Below are 14,022 nucleotides of genomic sequence, written 5' to 3'. Positions count from 1 at the left end.
ATTATGCATTCCAACTACATTTGGTCGGCTCTTGCCCTAGCTCTTCCCGTATACTCGCTTAGCTCCACTGCCAGTATGGGCTGCTACTCTGCTATCGAATCATTCAAGAACCAGGGCCCCTACACCTATCAATCACCAGGATATTGCCAGGCCCAATGCGCAGAGGACAATTACAAGGTCGCTGCTCTGAGCCGTGGCAACATGTGCTACTGCGGCAACGAAATGCCCCCAGACTCCGCTAAGATCGCCGACAGTAAATGCGATGTGCCCTGCGCTGGATGGCCCGCAGGAAGCTGTGAGTCACCCACAATATTCTGTACGGAAACAAGATCATGACTGACAGCATACTTATCTAGGTGGCGGTGCCGATACCTTTAACCTCATCCAGGCAGCTGAGAATCTCCAACCCTCTGCATCTGAGAATGCCTCCACTACTATTGCACCCACTGCTGCCACCGCAGCTGGCGGAATCATTGTCGCTGCCTCAACAGCCAACCCACCGACCAGCATCGTGACCGCGATATCAACTGCAAACTCTAAGAGTGGCAACGTTTTATCGAAGTCTGCTGTCTTTGCCTCCGCAACTGCCACCCCCACACCCACAAACAACGCTGCTGGAACAGTCTGCGCGGGATCATCGCTGCTTGGCGCTGTTTTTGTGGGCATGGGCTTGCTTCTGTGAAGCTCCTAACCTTCAGGTCTTGAGATAGAAGCTGCATATACTGTCATTTTGATTCCCTGTACTCTACATTGCATGTACAGTTATACCGTCGCTGGTTCGTCAACAGGGCGTTTGTGATATTAGGGATGATATACTGTTTCTGTTCCTTGTGTTAGATCTGCTGGTCGGATTTGTGTTGCATTTACTGCCTGTCTTGGGATAGGCATTCCACACTCGTTTTTATTTTGGGGTTGCATGAGCAGACTATATTAGCATTCATTATTTACTACCGGATGGACTCCGATATCCTTTTCGGAAAATTTACGATTTTGCCCATGGCATTCTTAGGAAAGTAATATTGAAGATAGTACAAATATTTGAAGATAATCAAACACTAGATTATTTCTGCCTTTGTCTCTTCCGGCTTCCGATTTCATGACCTAGCTCATCGACTAGGATCCGCTCCCCCGGCCGGCCAGTTGGTATGGAGTCAGGGGAAGTGCCGAAGTCGAGAATCTTCATAAATTAGCAAATTAAAACAGCACATCAGTTTATATGAGTACTTACCTCGATATAGCTCATATTTCCACGTTGAACCGCGGCAACGCAACGCTGGGCATCGAACTGGACTTGCCAGACACCGTTAAGGTTGGTGAGTAGATCCCTTTCAAACACACCAGTCTGTATGTCCCACAACTTCACTTCCCCATCGGAACCAGAGATTACTTTTTGACCATCGTGCTGGAAGCTTGTGACCGCTGAAGTATGGCCACTCAGCGTGTGCTGGCAATGGCCATCCGCAGGGTTCCAGACTTTAAGCATACTGTCCGCAGCCGCCGACACGAGCAGATCATCTTTCAAATCAAGTAGGCCCACTAACGACGAGTGGCCTTCAAGATTATATAACAACGCACCTGTATCAAGAGACCATATCTTGACCATATTGTCCATTGATCCACTAATACAGCGGTTCCTCTCATGGTCCAAAGATACATTATAAACCTTGTATTGATGGCCTTCTAGCCGGTGCAGTGATTCTCCGGTGGATACTTTCCAAACTCGTACGGTACTATCATAGCTACCGCTAACCAGGGTATCCCCATAGGCTGCAATTGCTCGCACAGAATGTTGATGGCCAGTCAATACATGGATGAGATACGGACACTCCTCGTCACTTTGAGCGGGAGGGAAATACTCCTCGTCGACAGGTTGAGGGAGTTTCCAAACCCGCATGGTTGAATCACGGGATCCCGAAATGATTAGAGGTTGTTCGGGCATCATCACTGGAGTACCATCTGGATGCTGGCCAATTTGAACCGGGAGCAATAGCTGTACGGTCCGTACTGTGGATGTGTGACCTTTGAACACGTGGGTGCACTTGGCTTTTGCAATGTCCCATACTCGGACGGTGTGGTCAGTTGACACAGAGACCAGAGTATTTCCATGGTATTCAAGTCCCCATATACCACCCTCGTGGCCTTCCAGTGTTGCTCGAAGCGCTCCGGTCTTGGTATCATACACGCTGATTTTGGCGTTGTCACTACCGACTATAATCTTGTCGGCATCGAATTGTAAAGAGGTCAGGACATGTCGATTGTGTGCTTGGAAGGCAAGATGCGTCGGTTTTGTATTCTTCCACATCAGGTTTACGAGAGCACAACGAAGATATTCGCTGTATGTTCAAGGTGTAGAAGTCGGGGAATCGTAAGAAAAAGAGAAAGAGAAAGGAAGAGGGGCGATCCTGCGGGGTATTATTTCGAAAGAAATACATGTATTGACCAAATCAACCTCCCAATTCACCCAGTGATATATACTCGCCTTGCGTTCTCTTTCATCCACCTTGACCTTGCTAAGTGACATGAAGCAAATTAGGAACCTCCCTCTCAATGTACTGCGGGAAAAACGTCAGGAATTCGTAATAGTTTGAGCAACAGACCACATCGGAAAACTCACATCACGGTATTTACCCTCCATTCTCATTCTCAGGAAGCATTTTAAGGGCATTGTGTCCTTGGTGAAGTATTCGAACAAGGTATACCCGGGAGAGCCTTTATCTGACCCCAAGACTGTCGATAGGACCTCGTGGGTAATTGTCCATCCTCCATGGTTCTCTAATCCCAATGACTCAAGCAGGAGCCCGACGTGGTTCTGAAGAAGTGAATGGTCTACCTTGCTCCACACATTCTGCAAGTCATCCGTCAAGGTGGCTGCTCCGGGGGGCAGCGAATCATATCTCACGCCATGGTTTCGCAACGTCGGGACATGCATTCTCACTCCTCCGAAATCGCGCACGGCAAATCCTTTGATTTGACCTGTCCGACGGCAAACACGGGCCACAAGATTCTGCCCATGGCCTTCTAGTCCGATTCCATATTGGACCAATGGGGGAAGCACAAGCTCAAATAGGACCGTAACGTATCTGTTGGTACGGGAATCAGCATCTGTTATGATATCTGTGGCTGATCGTTGCACTTACCTTCGGAACCATTCCTTTTTCTGGGAGATTGTTTCCAAGCTGTACAAAATCTCCGCATATGTACGACTGCCTCCACCAGGCTTCTGGGCCAATGCTGCGGCAATGATAAGAGTTTCATCATTTTCCCTAGCTCTGGTCTCCAGGCTATCTCGCAAAATACAAGAAAGGTGGCGCGCCTCGTTGAAATCTTCCTGGCTGCCTGATACAGCTGCTACCTCTCGGAAAACCCAGAGGTCCTTTGGAAGTAAATTCTCCAAGATCTCTGTTTGGACCGGGCCGCCACAAGTTGTCCACGGAGTGATAGTTCGCAGGGCGGAGGTTATCTGGCAAGCCAATGAGAGCTTCAAGTGATACTTGAACTCCAACTCTGGTCGTATGGTGAGAGTACGCATTGATGCCTGCGCATCGGCACAGTCCGCGATAAGCTTTAGAACGATGGTGTCCGGGAACCTCTGGTGAATAGAGGGTAATTGCTGAGCGAGACAAGGGACAACCACTCGGTCACTGGTTGTTTTCGGAATTTCAAGCCTTTCCAGGAGTGGTTGCAGCTCTTGCTCAAAGTAGCCTGTGACACGAAGATTGGCACGTGGAACAGAAACAAACGCCAGTGTTGGCTTGAGCATCCCAGGGATATCTGCGGCGGTGACGGGCTTCAGTGGTGCTTGAGCAAAACACAATCGATGATACTGTCAATGCAAAAATTAGAGTGCAGTCCAGCAGGTTGGTTATCAAGAAATCCTACGGGATGACTCGGGTGGCCATAGATCAATGTCCGCTCCCAGCTAGCAGATCTATCCTTGAGGCTCAACAATGGCTGGGTTTCGCTAATCTCTAGCCATTTCTCTGGATATTTTTAGTACAATGAAGACAGTGTGACATCGATGCCATCTCACCTTGATTTGCCGCTGAATTGCGCAATTCCTGAACAATCTCATCCACTACTGTCTCACCAGCGACATCGCTGAACGAGGTACTCAGGAACTTGAATAGTGTCCCTGGGTCCAACTCTCCGTGCCCGGTATCCGCAATAATCACAGGTGGCTGTAAGCTGTCTGGTCGTACAACAGACACCACGCGATCATCTTTTGTCTCGATGATAGTGCCGGCTTTGATTGGCACCTTGACCAAGCTTCCATCCTGGGGGTTGAGTATACTCTGTAGGCACAGTATCTGTGGCTCTCCCGTCGCAGTGGACTCTAGCTTTGCATAAACTAGTCCTTCGTTCACAATCTCGGCAAGAACACGTTTCGTTGTTTCGAATAATGCTCGATCGTGCCTAGAGAGGATGGTCATGTTTTCTGGTGATTGTTAGGAACTTCAGACGATAAAATGAATATGTTCCCAAGTATTAACTACTTATTCATGTTTTGTCTTTCTTAAATAATCCCAAATAGCCTCGGTAGGCATTTCCACAATAGTAAGTTTTATTTGAAGCTTCGCAATTGGCTGCTTTTGTCTGATCCATTTGGAACCCCAGAGCTGAGCTCGGGACTGAATTGCCAGTTATCTTGCAGTTTATGTAGATCATCACATTTATCACGATCCGTAGTGTGTGTTCTCTCGATAGGTCACATTCACCGAACTACAATAATTTACGGATTATCATTAGGTGATGTCGAGGAGTTGGTGCGGGACTACGGAGTATACGGCCGCACATTCGAGATACGTCCCTTCATGATCAAAACTGTAAAATATTTCGGAGAGAGATGGATCCTGAGACATCCCATGTAATTATAAAGCATTCACTCTGTTCATGCCCTCAACATTTTGTGCCTCCAACTGTAATACTTCATCTCATTGCGACCATGGCGCAATCATTCGACCAACTCCCTTATTTGCCAGACCGCGATGAGTACGACACTCGTATGTTCCGCTATTCACATGAAGGACCAGTGGAAAAAATCCTTCCTCGTGGATTTCCCCAGAGATTGACCGCAGATATGGCTTGGGAAGGAGGAAATATCTCGATGAATCCCACCGCAGGCGCTGAGAGTCCGTACCTGTTGATTCTACAAGCTCCGCAGCTGGTCGAGATAGATGCAGCACTCAAGCATTTCCAAAGTCAGCCAGCCACCCTCGTATTTCTAGCTCAAGACTGATGACTATACTGCAGAACTGAATCAGCCAATGGAGACTCTGGACCCGTCGACGTTTCCTCTGCCGAACTTGCACTCGATCCTGCGGTCCGCATCAGACAATCTGCACTCAGGCTATGGGTTTACACTCATTCGAGGAATTCCAGTAGAACGCTATTCCCGCCAAGAGAATATGATCATCTATGTCGGGATTTCTTCGCACATTGCCGCCACCCGCGGTCGGCAAGACCATCAATTCGAGGGGCAGCGGGCAGATGTCATGTTGGCCCACATAACCGACATGCGACGTCCCAACGAGGCACAAAACTTTTCCCTGGCAGCATATTCAGATGGCGAAGTGGTATATCACACGGATGTGGGGGATATCGTCTCTCTCTTCGTCCTAGGTGGGCCCGTAAATGGCGGTGAAAGTCTGCTCGCCAGTGCGTGGACTGTCTACAATTCTCTGGCGGAGACCCGCCCCGATCTACTCCGCGTATTGGCGGAGGACTGGCCGATACCCAGGTGTGCAAACCTTGTCGATGATAATCCGATGCTCCAGGGAAAAAGACCCAATTTGCTGACGTGCCATTGAACCCTAATTAGTGCAAAACAGCCCGGTCTGATCACTCACCGGCCGCTTTTATTCTACCAACCAGCTTGCGATGGAGCTCCGGAACGAGTCATCTTGCAGTTCTCTCGACGCTCGTTTTCTGGATTTGGTGCTCGATCCCAGATGAATTTGCTAAGCCCTATCCAGGTGGAGGTACTAGATGCTCTCCACTTTCTTGCAGAAAAGTTTCATGTAGCCATGAAGCTGGAGAGAGGCGATATGCAATTCATCAATAACCTAAGCATGATACATGCTCGAAACAGCTATATAGATGATTCAGAAAATCGGTAAGCTGGCATTGGTCGTGTATATGAAAATTGGCTAATTGAAAATATCCAAAGCCGTCACCTGCTTCGTTTGTGGCTTCGCGATCCCCAAAACTCATGGGTCATACCAGAGCCACTGCGCAATCGCTCTAACTTGATTTTTGACGAAGGTTTTCGGAAAGGCCAGCAGGTATTTCCTGTGGATCCGGTTCCCAGATCGGTGGGAAAGGCTAGAGAAGATTAAATCAACATTCTTAGAAATCTAATAGCCTTCGTACGTGCATGGGCTGTTAGCTATGAACAATTACTTCTCTTTGAAACCAACCTATCTGTATACCGGAGTATGTTTATGTTTATGTTGCCGTTGATGCTTCTTGGTCCACAGCCTAGAAATTTAGAACTTTGGAATTTTAGAGTTTGTCTTCAAAGCTGACACATTTAAAGCTCGAAGAGAAGCGTAACGAACCTAGGAGTATCATCAGCGCAGATCAACATGCATTCCCCGTATGTCCAGTGGCTGGCTGAGTCCCACCTCTATACAGAGTACTGCCAATACAGATTTGATATATTTTTCTAGCATGATGCCTAGCCTTGACCTGATTTCAGTTTACCTCGGCCTGTCTTGAATCGACACAATATGAAATGGCTATGCATCCACGGCACAGGGTCCTCTGCTACCATCTTCCAGGACCAGCTGGGTACGCGTTGTCTGACTATGAAAACCTGCAAGCAAAAATAATTTAACCGATCTGTAGCGGCCGTCACCGCCCACTTGCCGCCATTAGAGCATGCGTTTCATTTCATCGACGGCCCCTTCACGTCCAAATCAGCCGCCGGCCTGGATCTCCGCTACCCAGACGGCCCCTACTACACATGGTGGCAAAAGGCATCTGTGTCTGATATTCGGGCTGCCTGTCAAGAGTTCCATAAATATCTCACCCAACACAACAATGTCCCATACGACGGAATGGTATGCTTTTCTCGAGGGTGCCTCCTGATTGCCAGTTATATTTGGTTCCACCAGATAGAAAAACCGACCGAGCCATTGCCTTTCAAAGCCGTCGTATTTATTTGCGGCGGACCAGTCTTGTCGGTGTTAGAAACGCTGGGAATGACAATTTCCGACGAAGCTCGCGAGTGGGATAAACGGACCAAGCTAGCTCTGCGTGAACGAGCATCCAAGGAAGCGATCCTGAAATGGGGAAGAGATAGATGGACCACTCCCGGGGGAAATGGTGATGCTGACCTCCATTTGAATCCGTCGGCCCCAATTGACCCCTCGGACATATTCGGACTGGATACTGTCCAGATGCCCGAGCAGCTGCGGATAAAAATTCCAACGCTCCATGTCTATGGGCGAGTTGATCCTCGGTTGCCCGCTTCACTGCAATTAGCTTATTTATCTGAGTCTATGAAACGATTGACATATCAACATGAGGGAGGACATAGTATTCCACGGAGCGCTGCGGCAACCGAGGGCATTGCACGTTTGATAGATGAATGTGCTCAGATGGTGGCGGGAGTGGATATACAATGAAGTTTGCATCAAGATTTTGATTGACTCGGAATTTCTGTCTAAGTGTCTAAAGAGAAAAGGGTGATCAGCCGATATAAGAACTATGTCCGATAGGTAAGACGAGACATATAAAAAGAGTTGACCTGGGCTATCTAACCTCAAAGACCAAAAAGATGGCTTGCTCTACTTCTTTCTATCTTTGTGCTCCTGCTGCACTTGTCGCCTGTCAGCATTGTTGCACTTCACGCACTCGCTCAACCGTAATGGGAAGCTGTCAGAATGAATCGGACATTGGACCACATGGCCTAAACGAAGGCATCGTGAGGTCCGAACATGCTTCGGTCGCTTGCTGAGACAGTGATGCTTGTCCGAGATCTCGCCCTCAGGCTTGTTCTCGAGCTTCGTTGCGACCGTCGTTGCGACGGTGTTTTCCTTCAGACTGTGAATGTGACTTCTTTTCTTGCCCCTACCTCTGCCCTTGTTTCTGCCCCTGCCGTTGCCCATTTTGAGAGGTGCAATGTAATAACGTGTGAACAAGTTTCTTGAATGTCTGGTTTGATGCAAGTAGCCGGTTTCTGGTGGTGTTGAATTGATATGGGGAGTTAGACTTAAGAAATACATCTGTTTTTATACAGAGGTCATTTCGTCATCCGCTATGTACCGTGTAGGAGTTATCCGTAAGTCTAGCATCTTGTTAGAGTATTCTGTATGGAATCTTTATTTCTTTGTCTAGCGGATGCACTCCGAAACTCGTAAAATGAATAACGTTCTTTGATAATGAGACACTATGACAGCTATCAGTGCCATATATCAAAGACCTGAAAGCTTCCCAACAAAGCAATTAGCAGGGCATTGCGGAGCCGAGACAGGCAATATGTCATAATATCTTAGATTTGTGTTTCTAACTCATGCATTTCATACAAAGCGATTGAAGTTTTGTATTCTGGCCTTGATTTTGAGTCAGTGTATCTTTTCATTGCAGGTTCTACTTGATCTTGGATTTTGTCTCACGAGCTCAGTGTAAAACACTTCCCCTGGCTCCATTATACTCCTTTCTTTTTCTGGTGGATGGACATTCTCTAAACGAACAAAAGCACTGAAGGGATCTTGGAGAAGGCTGACAAAATCTGCTGAAAAGGATAGGAACGAACACCTGGACACGATGGACAATGCCAAGTAGCTGAAAGTATTGCTTTGACTTCATTGCACGTCTTTTGAATTAGAGAGCGTACCTGGTGTAGTTATTAATATATATTAAAAAAAAAGGTCCTTGTGGCGATGAATATGTAAAACAGCAATTCGTTTAATCTTGACAGCACTGAAAATCGAGAAAATAAAACAACAGTAAACGAATAATCAACAACTAACAACGTTTCTTCGTAGAAGAGCCCTATACAAGGCAAAAAAACATACACGAAAAGAAACAACGAAAGCAGAAGCTTAGAAATGAACGCTCAAAAAAGCTATCCTATACGCTCATTGGGTATCTCGATGAACGCTAAGAAACGCAAGAGCAAACACGACTGCTTGTAATTATCAATGCGTCAAATCAACTTGCTGCCTTATCCAAGTTCGGTGGAAGTGTTCGGCCCTCTCTGTAAAACAATGCGTCAGAACTGCCACGCACATCACACTAAGGACGAAAAAGTATGATGTCTTACCTGAGATATTTTCTCTTCAAATTGCGAGCACGATCTTTACAATTGATCTGAGAACGACGTTCAAGCACGGGACCGCCTTCAGACGGGGGGCAAGCGTTGTCTTGCTTCTTTATAGTAGCAAAGGCAGTGCCGTAAATTCCCATGAGATGAAGCAAACGTTCATCCTCCTCATCTGTCCACCTGTGGCTGGTCTTCAGAACTCCCCTCCTGGCCATCGCAGCCTGGGAGGCTGCCCAGCGACCCTGGGTACTAGGGGGCGGTTCGAGCTGTGCAACGGTGGTCTCTTCATCAGTGGCGGCATCGTCACTTTCAACCGCCTGGATCCTTCGAGAAACTTGCGTCTGGCTAGACTGGTTGTGGTGGAACAATCTATTGATACTTGATTGCGACTGTTCTCCACCAGACCACGCGGTGTCCTGGGGGTGGTGTCGCTTCGCGGCAGGCTCGTTGTGCGGAGACTTTTCGACCCTGCGCCTCGCATCGACGTTGTGATTATTCTGCTCGAACTCATCGTCTGACCCGTCAGTTGAGTCATCATCCAGGACATCAGCATTCCGATTTCGCTTCCCCAGTACAGTACTTTGAGTATCATATTGGCTGATCGGCGACACAACCCTAGCGTTATTCTGCTTATCGAGGAAGCGCCGAGCGATCGGGACTGATCGCTGTGGGTTTCCATCTCTGGGCGAATCAGATAACCGAGGAGTGGGATTGTGGCTGACATGACTGATTCTAGCGGAGTTGGGGGGACTGGTTGATATTATAACATCTGGTCCTGGGCCATGGCCGAGATCCAAGTCCTCGTCATTGTTTACGTATGTAGAGTCATCCCCGATGTCTGTATATCCCAGCTCAGGGGATTGTTGAATTTCAAAAGCCTCGGTTGCGCGACTAGCAGTAGGGCCAGGATTAATCACGTGGGCCACAATGCTTGTCTTTGTAGAAATAGTTTGCGCTTGCGATCCGTTCGAGACAGGTTGCTGATGACTAGTAGCCTGGCGTCTCATGAGTGCCGCGAACGAGGCCGGGTCTCGGTAGTTGCTATAGACGAAAGTTAGTAGCCACAGAGAGAGGGAGTAGAGCGAGCATACCTTTTGGACTTGCGCCGTCCTGGATCTTTTGCTGCCAGCCGTGCGACTTGGTCGGAGACACTTTTTTCAGGAACCTTTTGAGAAGCGGCACTTGGCCGAGGAGCGTCGTTTTCAGGCAATTTATCCACCGGTGCTGTCTGTCCTGCCTGCGTTGCCGTCTCTGCCTGGGGTACTCTGGCTGCATCCGGTGCCATGTTCACCAGTCGTTCTTTCTGAGGAGACGGGGGCACTCTACCTGCATCCGGTGCCATGTTCACAAGTCGGTCTTTCTGAGGAGACGGAGGCACTGTCGATACTCGTCGACTGGGAGTTCCGACCGGGACAGAAGTAAGGCGACGAGGTGTGGATGAGCTATGCACTCTTTCTGACAAGCGTCTGATGTCTTCCTTAATTTCGCTGTCACGGACATAGATCCAACGGGCAAGGTCTCGTTCAAACGACCGCCACCTGTATGCCTTTTTCAGACCACCAATATCAACGGAATCCCACTCAGAAAGTTCCTCGTGAAGTTCATTGAATCTGTCGTTGACGGCGATGAGAAACTTCTCAGGAAGACTCTCAGGGAGATGGCCATCCTCGTCCTGAAAGATACCCGGCAAGTTGAACCCCCGGAAGGAACCGGGGATATCCTGAGAGTAATCTTCGCTAGGAATGAGGTCTATTGCAAAGACCTGTCTCAAGATGGAAAGTGGGCTGAAGTCTTGCTCATGTTGGCGTCTTTCTAATTCCATGATGAAGAACTGTGTGCGGATACTCAAGGCAAGATTGAAAGTAGTCTCGCTGGTATCACTCGCCCCAACTTCCCTTGGCGTAGAACTGTCCGGAAGGTTGCCCAAGACACATGCGGGAAACTGGGAGTCCAGCTGTTGGATGACCTCCGACTGGGACTCGGTGCCGATGCTGGGGAGGAACATGTTGAGGGTCAACAGAGCGCAATTTGTCATGTAAATATATGTGATTGACGCATCCAGTTGCGCGGGAGAAAGCAAACGACGAGCCTGGGAGACGTCCAATAGGGACTTGCCATCACGAGAAAGAGGACAGTCTTCCAGTTCATCGGTCAGCCCTTCCACGAATCGCCTCAATCGTTTGCGATTCGGGTGGCCAGAATCGAGGAGCTTTTTCGACTCGGCTGCAAGGCTGTCCGGGTTCAAGTCTGGGTGAACCAACAGGCTCATGACAAGGGTCGCCTGCTGTTGAACGAACGGCAAGTGAGTCGCGATTTTATCGGCGACTCGAGCATCGGTGACTCGAGAATAGGCGGGCTCCGCATCATTGGGACACAAGGTTGTACCAGACACATTGGTATTACCTTCCTGATTTTCAGGCGATTCTGGTACCACATCTCTGGGTGCAATAAACCCGGTAGAAGGAGCAGAAGGCTCCTCAGCCAGCCCACTTAACCCTGAATAAAGTCAGAAGACATTCAACTGTCAGAAGTGATAGAGGCAACAGGATGAAAGGTGAGGGAACGGGACAAGCAGATGAAAGGAGTATCGAGCGAGTTCGCGCATTAAGGAATACACAACTATGCATATGTTCCCCTAATGCGTAGTTGCCTGACCCACTATGCGACACGAACGCCTCAAGGGCTGCTGAGGCTACACCAAAACAACCGGAAAATTACCTACAATTTCGCTCCAACGACTCTTTACTTGGCATAAACCCTGCATTTGCTTCTCGGCTCCGACTTCGCGTCATGCGGGACCCCGTGATGCGTGCCATGGAAGGCGGTGGGCAATGTAGGGCAGGAATCAAGCCCCTACAAGCCTTGTTGTTATTTATTCACTTTCGCGTGATTTGATAGAAATTTGATGTAACTGGAAAAAAATAATTTCAGATGAAACCGAAAGGCTTCTGATGGTCGCCTGATGAGATGTGTACGAATTTGATGAAAGAGTTGGAGAATTAAGGGAGCGGAGTGGCCAGATGTCAGGGTTTTCGGGGCTGCGGTACTCGGAACAACGGATTATTTATAAAGCGAGACACGCTAGTCCGTCTTCGGTAATTTGATGCCTGGATTATCAGGTCAAGACCCTAAAAACCCTAAACCCCATTTACATTTTTACGTAAATGCTTGGCGTGAGACCTGAATTTTCGACGAAATCATGTGATCATGGGTTAAATACATCCGAGTTATAAAACTTTAGGACCCTATAGTATCAATTCATGCAGCAGGGAGTTTTTTACAATCTGCAAAAAGGAATCCCCCTCCGCCCTATCATAAAATGCCTCATTGTATGCCAAGTTCAAACAAAGCTGGTCTCGAAAAGTCCACACATGACACACGCATTGTCTATTGATCATATCCAAGCCGCCCGAGACTCGATCGATGCGAATTCCCCGCTCTGCAGTTCCCTTTTCTCTCGCCACAAACCTCTCGCACACACCGAGGCTGCTGATGTCCACATCGGTCGGTGAAGGGGTGTTCTTCGGCAAACTGCGAAGAAGGTTGCATAGCCCAATGGCGTATTCGCGATGCGCGGAAATGTATGCATGACTCAGACCTTTGCGGTACTCGTCATGGTATGCCCTTGCTCGATCTGACCATAACGACTCGGACGAAACAGGGAACATCCAACCCGTCGTGAGGATTGTGCTGGCATACTGGCGACCAGAGTATGGCCCTGGTAGGAACGGACGTAAACTGTACCGTATCGTACTCGTATAGTGTTTGTTCTGATCCTCAGCAGTAGCTAGCGCATAGTTGGCTCCGGCAATTGATGCGTGTACTGCTGCTGTTACCGAGAGCCCCCGAGCCTTGCAACCTTGCACTACGGCCTTTGTCTCTTGCTCGGTGAGATGAAGACGGTTAATGCGCGTACCACCTGGGGAAGTCTCGGCTGGTGCGTGAGAGGCGATTCCGATGGCCCCAGCGGCATGACCGAAACTTGCAACACACTGCTGGGCTAGTTGCTTATCTTGCTTCTCCGATGTTATAAAACTGGATGATGCTTCCTCAACACACGGCGCTAAGCGGCCGGTCTCTTCACCCCATGGCAGGGAGGAAGTATCTACAGCAGACTGCGCGGCTAGGTCAAGGAAGTCGTCCATCAGAATCAAGCCACCGATGCCATCCGTTCTCCAATGTTGCGAGCGGCCCAATAACTCACCCGTCTTGGGGAAAAAGGTCATAGTAGCGTAGGGAACACGTGTGGCAGATGCGATGACTTCATCGACCGTCTTGTCCTCAATCACTTGGAAGGTTTCTGCCGTCCATTTCTCAAGTGCCGTAGGATCGGGGATATCGTAGACATATTTGGTTTCGTCTACGATATAGGCGGCGATCGTGGGGTGCTTGAAACGCAAAGCCCTCCATGCATCTCGGAAGAGAGAGGATTGATTTTCCTTGGCGAGTGACCCTAGCGGGGTCACCGAGGCAATGATGTTGATAGCCCAGTGTTCACGATTGAACGGACGGGCGGCTTCACCAAGGATCTTGATAAACGTTTCATTTTCGCCGAGTAGACGTTCACATCGTTGTTCGCTCACTTTGGACCATGACATCTTGAAATGTTCGCTAGACCTTGAACGGGAAGATCCAAAGGTTGAATTAGGATCAGTGATATTTACCTCGTATTTTATATTCGCCGATCTCTAGCCCCATACACAGGGCGCCTAATTTACGTCATATCTAGGTTTATTAGGACGCCGGAAAATGGA

The 14,022-nt window shown here is 48.6% G+C and overlaps 8 protein-coding genes across 8 annotated transcripts; 3 read left to right on the top strand and 5 right to left on the bottom strand.

Annotated features, from left to right (window-relative positions):
• Positions 1-3: 3 nt before the first annotated feature.
• Positions 4-682, top strand: N7518_002973 (WSC domain-containing protein; the record flags this gene model as incomplete). Its single annotated transcript, XM_057183900.1, has 2 exons — positions 4-295; positions 357-682. 2 exons carry the CDS (start codon positions 4-6, stop codon positions 680-682), a joined length of 618 nt encoding a protein of 205 aa, XP_057045350.1.
• A 378-nt stretch (positions 683-1,060) lies between these two features.
• N7518_002972 (WD40 repeat domain-containing protein) lies at positions 1,061-2,302 on the bottom strand (the record flags this gene model as incomplete). Its single annotated transcript, XM_057183899.1, has 2 exons — positions 1,061-1,177; positions 1,229-2,302. The coding sequence occupies 2 exons, from the start codon at positions 2,300-2,302 to the stop codon at positions 1,061-1,063; spliced, it is 1,191 nt and encodes a 396-aa protein (XP_057045349.1).
• A 208-nt stretch (positions 2,303-2,510) lies between these two features.
• N7518_002971 (uncharacterized protein) lies at positions 2,511-4,430 on the bottom strand (the record flags this gene model as incomplete). The annotated part of the gene is made up of 4 exons (XM_057183898.1): positions 2,511-2,552; positions 2,615-3,080; positions 3,138-3,771; positions 4,031-4,430. The coding sequence occupies 4 exons, from the start codon at positions 4,428-4,430 to the stop codon at positions 2,511-2,513; spliced, it is 1,542 nt and encodes a 513-aa protein (XP_057045348.1).
• A 512-nt stretch (positions 4,431-4,942) lies between these two features.
• On the top strand, positions 4,943-6,335 carry N7518_002970 (TauD/TfdA family dioxygenase; the record flags this gene model as incomplete). The annotated part of the gene is given in 4 exon segments (XM_057183897.1): positions 4,943-5,215; positions 5,226-5,797; positions 5,819-6,112; positions 6,167-6,335. 4 exon segments carry the CDS (start codon positions 4,943-4,945, stop codon positions 6,333-6,335), a joined length of 1,308 nt encoding a protein of 435 aa, XP_057045347.1.
• A 393-nt stretch (positions 6,336-6,728) lies between these two features.
• N7518_002969 (uncharacterized protein) lies at positions 6,729-7,628 on the top strand (the record flags this gene model as incomplete). The annotated part of the gene is made up of 2 exons (XM_057183896.1): positions 6,729-6,789; positions 6,847-7,628. The coding sequence occupies 2 exons, from the start codon at positions 6,729-6,731 to the stop codon at positions 7,626-7,628; spliced, it is 843 nt and encodes a 280-aa protein (XP_057045346.1).
• A 162-nt stretch (positions 7,629-7,790) lies between these two features.
• On the bottom strand, positions 7,791-8,111 carry N7518_002968 (uncharacterized protein; the record flags this gene model as incomplete). The annotated part of the gene is made up of 1 exon (XM_057183895.1): positions 7,791-8,111. One exon carries the CDS (start codon positions 8,109-8,111, stop codon positions 7,791-7,793), a length of 321 nt encoding a protein of 106 aa, XP_057045345.1.
• Positions 8,112-9,156: 1,045 nt separating this feature from the next.
• Positions 9,157-12,084, bottom strand: N7518_002967 (uncharacterized protein; the record flags this gene model as incomplete). Its single annotated transcript, XM_057183894.1, has 4 exons — positions 9,157-9,202; positions 9,269-10,309; positions 10,360-11,764; positions 11,991-12,084. 4 exons carry the CDS (start codon positions 12,082-12,084, stop codon positions 9,157-9,159), a joined length of 2,586 nt encoding a protein of 861 aa, XP_057045344.1.
• A 429-nt stretch (positions 12,085-12,513) lies between these two features.
• On the bottom strand, positions 12,514-13,866 carry N7518_002966 (uncharacterized protein; the record flags this gene model as incomplete). The annotated part of the gene is made up of 1 exon (XM_057183893.1): positions 12,514-13,866. The coding sequence occupies one exon, from the start codon at positions 13,864-13,866 to the stop codon at positions 12,514-12,516; it is 1,353 nt and encodes a 450-aa protein (XP_057045343.1).
• Positions 13,867-14,022: the final 156 nt, after the last annotated feature.

Source organism: Penicillium psychrosexuale (genome assembly GCF_028828465.1).
Source record: "Penicillium psychrosexuale strain IBT 29551 chromosome Unknown utg000002l, whole genome shotgun sequence".
Taxonomy (NCBI): Eukaryota; Fungi; Ascomycota; class Eurotiomycetes; order Eurotiales; family Aspergillaceae; genus Penicillium; species Penicillium psychrosexuale.
This window is presented reverse-complemented; position numbering and strand designations above follow the sequence as displayed.